Source organism: Seriola lalandi, unplaced genomic scaffold, assembly GCF_002814215.2.
Source record: "Seriola lalandi dorsalis isolate HSWRI2012SDOR001 ecotype SW California unplaced genomic scaffold, Sedor1 jcf7180002054554, whole genome shotgun sequence".
In the NCBI taxonomy this organism is placed as follows: domain Eukaryota; kingdom Metazoa; phylum Chordata; class Actinopteri; order Carangiformes; family Carangidae; genus Seriola; species Seriola lalandi.
In genome coordinates, this window is record NW_019525107.1 from 484,266 (window position 1) to 496,855 (window position 12,590).

Below are 12,590 nucleotides of genomic sequence, written 5' to 3' on the forward strand. Positions count from 1 at the left end.
CTGTATTTAACTTGCTACAGGAACCAGGGGGTCAGACTTTGGCATGCAACTGTATATCTCCCTAACTCGCTATATACAGTGCAGTTTGCTTTATTTATGTTTACTTACAACAAACTTTAAAACTTTTTTGGTGAAACATTTCTATTTCCTCAAGATAACATCGACCCAATAACTCACTTCATACAGGACTGAAATCTCACCTGAGAGTCTGAATAAAGACTGTCAGAACTGTCTTTATCCCCTGGTTGTTCCCTTCACACTCAGTTTAATATCCTGTGAGCTGCTGTAGCTGCACATACACTCACTTGTCATTTTAATAGGAGCTAGCTAACCTATCTAACACTAATGCAGTTAAATACACCACTGCAATAAAATCCTCCTTCGTGGAGGTTATAATGTTCAGGTTGTGTTAAAACTGTGTTAGAGAGGTGTTGATTCAACTGTTTGATCATGTGATCACATTTGTGGTGCTGTTGTGAACTGTATTGCATAATACAGGGAGGTGTGTCTGCTGTTTACCCTACCCTCATTGATTTGAATGGGGTAGACAATATAATAGGAACACCAATCAAACTAATGCAATACAGTTCAACAGCACCACAAACTTCAACCCCTAAATTATGGATATAAAGTAGAATCAACACCTCTCTAAAACAGTTTCAACCAAAACCAAAATCAAAACCAAGACTGAACATTGAGACTTTCGTGAGGATATGATTTATTGCAGGAAAGTTGTATTAGACTGCAATAGTTTTAGTTTGTGTATATAAACACGTTCCTGATCAGTGAGGACTGGGGAGGTGTTGTATTATTAGTACGTTAAAAATAAAATGAGGACGAGTCGTAAACTCAAGCAGATTTGTGCTCAGCAAATCTACAACAGCAAAATAAAAGACATGGCCAAATGACATTAAGTCTGTCCTTTATACAGAGTATCAATCAGAGGACAGCCAGAAGTAACCGAGCTATGAGGATATATGAATTATCTTAACATAAAGTAACTACTGTTTAACTGCAGCAAAGACCAAAAACAAGCTAGCCGGGGTTAGCTAGAGCAATGTTACTTATTTAAAATACGTATCATTTAAATTAAAGTCTCTGTTATTACAGCGTAACATTGCTTCTTACCTGTATCCTGGAGTGAGGTTTTAGGTAAACAGACAAGCAGCACCATGAAAACCTTTAATTTAGCCCTTGAAGACTTGAAACCGTTTATCATTTTCATGCATCCCGCCATGATGAGAGCACCATGTCCCTCCTCTTACGTCTTGTCCCGCCACTTCCTCCTCTGGGCTTTTGGTTGAGTGACAGGCCGTTCAGCCAATCACAACACCAGACTAGATGTCGTCACTACGAGTGTACGTTCAACGTCTGTACATGGTTTGGTTGGATTAAAACATTTCCTTACGACCAGTCTATAGACCTGAGAGGGTAGAGAACAACATTTTGAGAGATAAACGTTACATTTTATAATTTCTTTGATCAATTATAAAACCTTTTAACAAAGCACTACAAATACATAATTTACTTTAAAATTCTCAAACCACTGGAATGTGCCCATATCAATCAATAAAGTGTCAGTCATGTGTTTTAAAATAATTTTATGTGATTGCAATAAGTTTTTTTTGTAGCTCAACTCATTTGGAAACTTTTTCTCTTTTGCTGTTTTACCTTTGGTGCAGACAAGAGCAGTATTAGTAGTAGTTTGACATTGGTGGCGTAAGTAAATACAAAGAGAGATGTGGAAGTGGCTGAAAGATAAGCTGCTCTTGTAAATAAAGGCTTACCAGTGGCTTCCTCCTATAAAAACACCATGATGGGTGCAACCATTAAGGCCAGTAAAGGATTTTAAGGTTCCATTTTAAGACAATGTTAAAATGAACAGTGAAGTAACAGAGAAATTACGTCTCTATAATTCTACACCACTATATGGCAGCTACCAACCTTTTCTTAGATCCACGGGTGAAACAGGACTTCATTCTGAAATAAATGCCAAGTTTTAGCCTTGTGTTTCCTGTTTAGAAGATAAATTGGCATGCACTTGGAAGCCAAAGTATTTACACAAGGGCACAGTTTCAAAAGGGGAGCATCAAATGTTATGTTGCCTCAGGTAGGTTGGATTTACCTAATGTTGCATCTTTTTGTCAACGAGTAATTCACCTTGCAAGTGTTGAATGAATCATATTTAAAGCAGCAAAGTAGATTGACAAAAGCCTTTCAGATGTGTAGGCACAGAACAATAGATTACTGTACCTGCGGACCAAACACTTACTAGATGTAAGAAAGTATTAGAAAATATAGAAAATATTTCATATGAGAGAATTCTACAGGATTGTGAGTCTTTGTAAAACACAAAGTATCTACATTTATTTTTTGGCCTCAGCAGCTGAACAGATATTCATGTGTTTTGCACACTGACTTTTTCAACTCTCAGTCTGATGAAAACCCATCCGCTTGAGGACTTAAGGACACTGAGCTTTGTAAGACCATTTCATCACAGCAGATATTTCATGTCATTACATGCATGAAAAGCACAACTGTAACCTCAGATAACATTACTGAAAACCGTTGTCCGTCTAGGTGACCCAGGTTCAGGGCTTTTGTATTGTGCACTCTTACTGGAACGGCTTACTGGGACACTTCATGGTCCATTGTTAGCGTATTTTTTTCCTGGTATGTGACAACATGTTACAACATAGATAAATAAAACCTACCTTCAATCAGATTGTCCAGATGTGGCGGTCCAAACACATGATGGTATAAGTTGAATATTGAGCAATTTGTGTGCAGTTTGTTTGCTGCAAGTTATTGATTTGTTATATTCTGTTCTATTTTTCCTGTGTAGTATTGTATAATTAGAAAGCAATTAAATAATTTTACATTACTGTAATTATATCAACAAAATACACAGAATATATTTTTGCTCTTCACTTCTTCTTAATAATTTTTTTAAACGGAGCCTGTAAAAAAAAATGTCATGAGGTGCTTTATGTGGTAAAATCAAGATTAAAACATTTCAGCCATACAGTTAAACAAAATCAGGCACATAAAAATAAAGGAATATTAAACAGAATAAAATACACTAAAAAAAGATAAAGAGTGGATTAAGCTATAGTAAAATAAAATAAACAAGAAAAGGAGATAATATATATTAGAAGTGGAAAAGTAAAACTTAGTAATAAAAGGTTTTGAGATATGTCCCAGAGAAACCAACCATAACACTCGATTCACAAACCAGTCAAATGAAAATCTGATTTCTTTATTGACACAAACCAAATTCAATTCCTGAACATGAGTAAACCGGGTCAGACTGATGTTATCGGTTCATTATCTGCTCATGGTTGTGGGCCACTCAGGTGTTTGTTTTTTGATATGCTTGTTATAGAGTAAGACCAGCTGAGGTCAACGATTTGGTCCGCTTCATCCACCTTAACAACAGTAATATGAGAACACATGCAGTGTCAGTCACACATCCCCGCTGAGCATTGCATTAACAATTACAAGGACATAGTTCTGACAAGCAATTATCATCCTAACTTTTTTTTGTCTCAAATGATCATTGATTGGAAATGGAACAAAGTGTTTATACCATAAAAGTGTGACCTTTCAATACTGAATTCTTCCATAGCATTCACAAAGACTTGTGACTTTCACCACATGACCATAACCTTGAGCAACAAGTTGACTTTGTTCAGCCTAACACACCAATCATTTGTGGTCATAACACACATTTGGACACTCATGATGTTTACTTTGTTCAAAAGATTTCTGGCTTAAAAGTAAAGTACAATGTCAAATTATGATTTTAATTCAACTCATAACCTTAATTAAAACCTGCATTTTGACAAAAAGTCGAGTGGTCACAAAATGTTGCTCAAGTTATTCAGCAGACTGAGGGTGTTACTCAGAACATAAGAAAGGAAACATCTGAGGATATGATTCATCTCCTGTTACTACAACATAATTTGAATCACCATTAATAATGTTTCTTTTTCGGCCTGGGAAAAGGGGGAGACAATCAGATTCATATATTTCACATCTGTAGTATTACTGTTGGCTCCTCTTGCAGCCCTGATTTGATTTGGGTAGTCTAAAATCCTGGTTGTAGTAGCCTTGTTTACTTTACATTCATCCTCCATAAAATCAGACTGATTACAGGTTAACTGCAAATACGGATTCATGCGCTTTATAGTAAACTGGACAAAAAACTTTTCGTTTGTAAAAAAAAACAAAACAGTAAAAAAAAAAGCTTGCATTGACTGTCAGTGGCCTCACCTAGTGGTCACAGGCAAGAGTTGTGTGTTTAACGAGGAGACCCTGAAGTCAGCAGAAGAAGTTTTGGTCAATATACTGGGAAGTTGCGGAGGAGGTTGGGAACTGAGAAGCTGAGGGTGGGAGGGACTAGAAGCGGTACAAGTCTGTCGAAATTTTCACTTCACAGTTGTTTTCGCCCCTCTTCGCAGGACTTTAGAGACTTCCTCATAAAGGTAAGCCTAAAAACCCGCCGAAATAGCGAACTTTTCTTGCGTTTTACAAACCGTTTTTCATCCAGTTTTTGGAAGCGAGCCTTTAACTAACGATGCAACAAACAAAGTAGTCAAAAAAGATTGTTTCCTCTCCGACACTCGTGGAGGAAACAGGGACAGTTTAGCTGTCGGGAGTTTATTTAAGACGAACGCAGCTGTAAAACTAACAAATTAAATTAGAGAAGTGGCTGCCTGATGTAATTTGGCGTGTGACAAAGCTGGTGTTGTTGCTAACCCAGCGGTGATTAACGGGCTGGAAAGGCTCTGTTTCCTCTTCAAATGTCGTACTTTTGATCCTTTATGGTCCATGTGATGTGCTGTAAAAGCCTTTACAGATTTAACCTCTTTGACCTGCCCCCTGTTTGATGAATTTGAAGTACAACCCTGCTGTTTTTGAATGCCCATTTACTGTTAATGCAAAGTCACTTACTGCTCTAAACTGTGATTGGTCTTTTAATGAGTAACGGATGTATGTTGCCGCCTGGGTGTTAAAATAAATCCAGTCAAACAAAGTCAGAGTTATGGCTGACTGGGTTACGTATTTTATAGAGAATAAAAAGTTACGTTTGTCACATGTCTTTATGGATCAAGGCCTTTTATAGCTTAAAGCTTGCACCAGTCACTTAGCCTCTAAAAATGAGTCAGATCTTCCAGTGTGCTGCTGCTCATATTACAGCTGATGTAATGTTCATGTACAGTAGCTCTGCCTTGGGAAAGTTAATAAAATTTAACACGTTTGTTTTTCGTTTTTTCTTCCAGGAAATTGATTCTCATCAGCCATGGGTGTAGAGGGGGGAATGAAATGTGTGAAGTTCCTGCTTTTCTTTTTCAACTTCATTTTCTGGGTGAGTGACAATCAACCAGTTCTTTAAAATATTAACTATCAAAAAAAGGCAGCAGAGTGGGCGTGGATCACACCTAAACTCAACTATACTGAGAAGTGAGGGTGAGCCAGTGTTGGCCAAAATTAAAGCAATGAGGGCGCAAACAGAAAATAAAACCAGGTTATGTTTTTCAGTGGGATTTGGCGTATTGAGGCAAATCAGCTTATCTTTTTTAGGCAGTCTGAAATAATTTCACTGCAGGACTACATTTGTGACATTTTTCCTTTCTGCCAGCCTCATGACTTTGAGCTTTGGGTTACGGCCTTGTTACCCTTCTTTAAGGGGAACATGCACTATGTAATCATCTGTAAAATCAGCTGATGAACACACACGCTCACATAACCTCCGACATACCGGCTTCATTTATTCTTCCTGAAGACTTGTAGACCTGCTCACATGTTTGTTTACATTTGTTCACGTCACATTAACGAAAGCATGGTGGAACATGAACGTGGGAACATTCGTGGCCGATATCCTGGACTAAACTTAACGTTTCCTGGTTGTAACCTGTTTGCAGTTTCTTCATGGTGTGTCTGAGGGCTTGGGAGCGAGAGGTGGAATGATGGAATGTGAATCTTATGACCAGATTTCAGAAGTGTAACAGTATCATGTGACTCATCCAGATCAACGTGTTTTCTTTTTTTTCCATCCCTCACCGACACAATGACACTTACAGCTTTAAACAGTGCTGTTTGCACTGTAAACTGTTGCACTGAGGAAAATTCTGATAATCATTTCACACAGGACACCGGACAAGAGGAAGTACAGAATGACAAAGCTACATTTATTCTCTCTTCACACTGCATATTTTAAGGGCTGTAACAAATAATTACTTTCAACGTTGATGGTAATGCTTTACTTTAACCACCCTATTTAGGATTTATAAGCTGAATATAAACATTTAATAGTTTATAACACACCATAATGTTGTTGCAATCAAATATGATTGCATCTTAAGGTCTTATTAATGTACTGTAATTGTCAGCAATTATAACTTCTCCGATTAAGACATAATTTTGAGCATCCTCTTTTTGAGAACCCACAAGATGAGTTGTAATTGTTGAAGTACACTTAGTTACATGGGCTTACAACTACATTATAATGTGTTATAAACCATTTATTTAATTACTATGCAATGCCTATGAATGCTAAATAGGGTAAGGTGGTACAACTGTGTTTATTCTCTTTACTCAGCGCACATTTTTAACATTAGTTCCATTATTAATATTAACATAAGCAGTGTATAAACATTTAGTACATGTTTGTAACACACTTTCATGCAGTTGTAAGTAGATGTAAGTGTTAACTAATGTATCTTTCAACAACTGTAACTGTAGTGTAGGCTGGAGTATAAACAGATAGTGATAATAGTTCATTTGTTTACAATCATCTCATCAATTAATCGACAAATATTTCAGCTCTACAAATTCATCAAAAAAATTAAAGTCAAGCTAAAGCAAAAAATTTGGCAGCAACCTGGATAAACATCTTATTCTGTCGTTGGGTTTCATTCTATTCTATTCTGTTGTGGGATCGATGTGACCCATTGAGCTGTTTGCCTGCTGTGTTCACTTCTTTATATTTTCCTACGTCAACCATTAGCCACCTATTTGACTCAAGCTCAAATATTGACTTTGGTGGTGCCAACAAGGGCAGGTCTTCAGCTAAAGCGAGGGTTTAACACGGTTAACATAACAAACTGGGCTCATAATGTGTCACCGGACGTTATGTCTACAGTCTGCCAGTGTAAATGCATAGGTTTTTATCCTGACAGGAGCGGTTCTGGTCATTTTACTTCCTATGTTTTTTTCGTTTGTTCTGTAGACACTGTAGAGTAGTAAGACCAGTTTGGCTTGGAGCTGTTCCTGGGGCTTCTGTTCATTTGTGTACAGTGACTTAACTATATTACTTTTTAATAGATGTAAAGAAAAGGCTGCTACAGAGAACCAAGTCTGATTAAATGCAGGAAGAAAAAATATAGTTCGCTTATTCTATAAGAACCCACAGATGAATTCGTGTCTCTATCCTGTTCTACGTCATGACAGGATGTTTGTTTTTGCTGGGTGACATTTATGTACGAGGGATAAAGAGGTTAATAAAAGGATTAGTCTGACTCACAAATTACACATAAGCATTTACAAGTTTATTACATCATATTTTGATTATTTATCAGTAAAGCTGAAACATTTTGTTGATTCATAGATCAACTGAAAATGAATATGGAACAAAAGTAATTTCTTAAAGTTATAATGCTAAAACCCCTGCTAGTGCTAGTTTCTCAAATGTGATTTGCTGGTTTTCTTAGTTTGCTATGATGGTATAAGTAATACTTTGGGTTTGGGACTGTTGGTCAAACAAAACAAGTTATTTGAATTAGGGTTGCTACAAATCATGATTTTCAATATCGACTAATCTGACGATTTTTTGTTGAGTCTGTGAAATATCAAAAGGTTGTGAAAAATGACCATGAAAACTTTCCAAAGCCCATGGTGACGTCTTTAAAATGATTTGCCCTGCCAATAGTCAAGGGCTGCAACTAACGATTATTTCCATTATTGACTAATCAGACGATTATTTCTCAATTAGTCATTTGGTGTATAAAATGGCAGAAAATAGGGAAAAATGTCCAGAGTCCAGGGCGATGTTGAAATGCTTTGTTTAAAACTCAGTTTAATATAATATAAAACAAGGAAAAGCAGGAAATATCTAAGGTGGGATGAAAAGGTGGGAGGTGGTGGGAGTAGGTCACACGATTGTGAGTCTCAAGTCTTAACCACGTCCCAAGTTACTGTGGGGAGAGTGAGTCTGTTTGTCATGCTCATTTCAACACTATAGTGAGGTCAGAAACGATGACATGTCCTGAGTACTTCCTGCCTCGAGTTCAGCTTGACTTATCACTTGACCAGTGATGTGCTCATCCTCACACTGTCATCGATGTATCATCATGTATGCGTCTGTTTTAACACATATAGTACACATGTTAGTACAAATTTATGGAAATGCTGAAAAAATGTTGAATTTCTCTGCACATACTAGTACACTGCACCATCTGTACACAAAATACAGCCATAATAAGTACTTTTTATAGTGCAGTTCATCCTGTTGCGATGAGGAGAGTTGGTCACTAGGAGAACATAAACTCTTATGTTTGATGTTTAGTATTCCTACTGCAGTCAGAGTTAGTCCTTGTAATCACCAGATCATTTTACATTTGCATACAGGAACTGAAGAGTTTTGCAAGCCCCTTTCTTCATTAGTGCTTAGTCATTTCGTTTGATTGTGGTGTTAAGAACTTCCTTTTTAAGTTGTGCAAATTCAAAATGTTGGTCACCACCATCACTGTGGTCCAGCTTCAAAGAGCTGTTGGCATGGCTGTGGACTCTGTGTCCAGTAATTTAGAAAATAGTTTTCAATTTGCTATTGGATCCAAAGATTGGAAGTTGATCAATCTGCTTAAATTAGATTTAAGCATCCTAATCAGGCTTGAATTCTGATACCACAATTCAAAACATCTACTTGGGATAACTACTAAAACCTGGGCACTTAAATTTTTTTTCTTCAGTTTGTTTGTTTGTTTGAGTAAATTTTCCCCTTGAAATTTTAAAGAAGGGAATTCAAACCACGTCAATCCAGATTGATGACTGTCAAAGTCACTTGTTTCAATGTAATGAATAAATATTACAGTAAGTATTTTAGTATTAGTAGAAGACACATTTCATAAGTAGGTATTTAGTTGCCAGTAAAATTCAACTTATTACAGCCTTTCTCTTTGCTTTCATAGTGTTACCAGATAATCAAATAAAACATTATATTTTACACTAAACACTCAGACCAAAGAAACGTGTTGTATGACATGAAAATAGCAGAAATTAACTAAACTAATCTTTTCTTTTTCATGCAGTTATGCGGTCTAGCACTGATCGTGGTGGGAGTCCTGGTTCAGGTGGCTCTGCACAAAACCTTTATGATCCGTGATGCAACAGCCTCAGGAGCTCCCATCGTCCTCATTGGAATCGGTGTGGTGATCTTCTTCATCGCCTTCTTCGGCTGCTGTGGAGCCTGGAAAGAGAACTACTGCATGGTCACAACGGTAATTGTTAACCATAAGACAACATAAACGTTGAATTGGAATTTTGTGTGCAAAACATGTATAATGTAGTTTAGAGTTGTTTAATTCAAAATATTTTTAATTTGTCGCTTTCCTCCAGTTTGCCATCCTCCTCTCGTTGATCATCATTGTTGAGATTGCAGCTGCGATTGCTGGATACGTCTTCAGAAACAAAGTGAGTCTATAAATTCACAGTTTTGTGTGTTATCTAAGGCCCTGCAGAAGTTGTGGTTTAACTTGCTGCCATGTTGTGTCTCCCGTTTAGCTCTCAACTGTCGTCCAGGATAGCCTCACTGACATGATTTCCAATTACAACAACAGCACAGATGAATTCAAAGACAGTGTGGATAAACTGCAGAGGGATGTGAGTTCACTGTAAACTCTCCTACTCACTGTTTACTTAGTCTGACAACACCTTCATATAACACTGCTGCATCCTGTTGGTCGGCTTGCATGATATGACATGACAGTGTTTTTCTTTGCACCATCTGTTAACACAAGTGATGTCCTTTCACAGTACATTGGTCATGTGTGGCCTGATACATGGCAATTCCATATTAAATATTTTGCATTTGACTCATTTGCACTTTCAGTTGAAATGCTGTGGTGTGAACAGTTCTTCTGACTGGAGAAACTTCAGACCCGACAGAACCTCAGTGCCTGACTCATGCTGCGTGAATGTCACTGCAAACTGTGGAATCGGAACCATGACAGACGCTGCCAAAGTGCACCAGGAGGTAAAACCCTAATGACAAATGTTATGAAGTCAACAAATATGAGATTTAGTTACATTTAAAATCCTCAAGCTTTCGGTCCCTGTTGATTTTACAACACCTGTGGTTACTGCTGGTAACAGCAAGTGTGGTTCAATAACAAGCCTAGGCTACTGTGTCAGAAATACAACAGAAAAGCAACGGATGTATCTGTTAACGGTGCAGCCAAACACATTAATGTTTTTTTTAAAGAAGACAGTCAGTAATTGGTGTTTTCCACTCATGCCACAAGCAACCATTATCTGATTTCATGCTGCGCACAGTGCAAGTAGTTTTTTTCCCCTTTGTAATTCCCATTGTAGTAATTTGTACTGAGGGGGACAGTTTACAGTTGTCAGTTCTCTCTGATGGACAAACTATGTAAAAGCTGTCTACACTCTTGTAGATTCCCTTGAGTCAATTCTTTGGATTTTTGTATTACAGTTTATTTATTGACGGACATACACACAAACATCGGTATATCCGTGATTACCTAATATCGGCTGATACGTTGTTCTGACTGATTTTCTATTCGTCGGGCTCTAGTGTGAAGTTGCGTGTTGACAAACTCACACAGAACTATGTCTCAACTCTGGAAAATGTCCAACATCTACCAAACTAAAGACACAGTTATTTGAGACCAAACTGGAGTCCAACAGGAAGTAAATATAAGACAGACACGTGACTCCAACGGGATTATAATGTCAGTCTGTGCCAAAGACACACAGTATTTGTGTGTTGCAAGTCCCGACACAAGTGCACGTAAATAACACCCTCTCTGTGGTATAACTGACCCCAAACTATGGTGGATGAGATTTATTTCTTTGTCTGTGAATGATGAATATATTTGATCACACGCAGCCCATATAACATCTACAACATGAAATATTAAACACACAAGCTTTGTTTGTGGCAAAGCTCTCTTCAATACTTTTGTGTATATTGGGGTTAAATATGAGGATCGGAGGAACGATTGACGTCATGCTGTACAGTCTTTAAAGCCATTTCAGGCAAATGTATGATTTGTAATTTTGGGTTGTATAAATAAAATGAACTATATTTCAAACAATTTCAAGAGATAATGTCAACGAAACACAACCTTTAAAAAGAAAGTCAGTGTTTAACACAGAGGCAAAGTGTCTCAAAGAACAACCCAACCAATGGAGTGCGAAGACTGGATCTAACTTTTCTGTGTTTCTCATGCAGGGTTGTCATGATGCTCTGGAGGCTGTCCTGAAGAAAAACATCCAGTGGGTGATAGTTGCAGCTCTTGTTATTGCTTTCCTGCAGGTATGTAACTTCAATAAACAAAAACATGTTGCGTTAGAAACATAATCTGACCAGACAGCAGTATGTACAGAACTACTTAATGCTCTTAGACACAGAACTACAGTATGAAAAAAAATAGTATTTTAAAATGTGTTTTTTGTTATATTTGTCATTTTAAAGGTTTGATCTAAATCTATCTTATTTTGTTGTAAATCTTTGCTATACTTTATACTTTATAAGTCCCCCTATTCAGCTTTTATAAGCACTACACAAACATTTACTGTAATGTAGCCGAAAGCTTCAGTAATCATCAGCAGTTATAACTTCCCCTATCAAGACATATTTTATATTATTGCAGGTATTGTCATTCATTATTTGTTTACACACCAGCCTCCAATTATTGGGGAAGTGTTGTTAAAAAAAACAGCTATATTTGATCACAACTACGTTACAGTGTGTTATGAACCATTTCTATTGCAAAAAAATCTAACTTTACTGCAGGCAGATTAAGAAAAATGTAATTTCTCAGAAATGCTAATGTCAATGTCCTCTCCTTGTGTGTGATGTGTTTTCCTACCAGATAATGGGCATTGTGTTCGCCTGCATGTTAATGAGAGGCATCCGCAGTGGCTACGAAGTCATGTGATTCAGCTTCACACCTGTGTAGGAGCTGGCTGGTGAGGTCACGCTTATTGGGAGCTTCATTTGGAGACTTAAAATATGTTCATCTTATAATTCAGATATAATGCACAGAACAATATATTTTCCCTTGTATTGATTTTGAATGATGTTTTCATAGGTTAGCAATATCTCTGCTTCTATACTGTGCATGTGTAGGAATCCAAACTGTTAGAAAAGGCTCATGTCCACTTTACTGGCAGGGTATGTTCTTGTTGGTTGCGAGGGATTCTAACATATTTTACTTTGCTTATTCTGGTAGAAACATTTTGGATCTGTTTTGGCAATGAAGTTTTTATTTCTAGCTGGTTTCAGGCTGGCTGTTGGTTTCTATTTTTATTAAAGACTCTTAAAATTACATCAGAATTTGCTG

The 12,590-nt window shown here is 37.2% G+C and overlaps 1 protein-coding gene across 1 annotated transcript; it reads left to right on the top strand.

The window, feature by feature from the left end:
- Positions 1 to 4,338: 4,338 nt before the first annotated feature.
- On the top strand, positions 4,339 to 12,575 carry cd63 (CD63 molecule). The gene is made up of 8 exons (XM_023415620.2): positions 4,339 to 4,487; positions 5,286 to 5,371; positions 9,312 to 9,500; positions 9,619 to 9,693; positions 9,784 to 9,882; positions 10,112 to 10,255; positions 11,477 to 11,560; positions 12,120 to 12,575. Exons 2-8 carry the CDS (start codon positions 5,306 to 5,308, stop codon positions 12,183 to 12,185), a joined length of 723 nt encoding a protein of 240 aa, XP_023271388.1. The 5' UTR covers positions 4,339 to 4,487; positions 5,286 to 5,305; the 3' UTR covers positions 12,186 to 12,575.
- Positions 12,576 to 12,590: the final 15 nt, after the last annotated feature.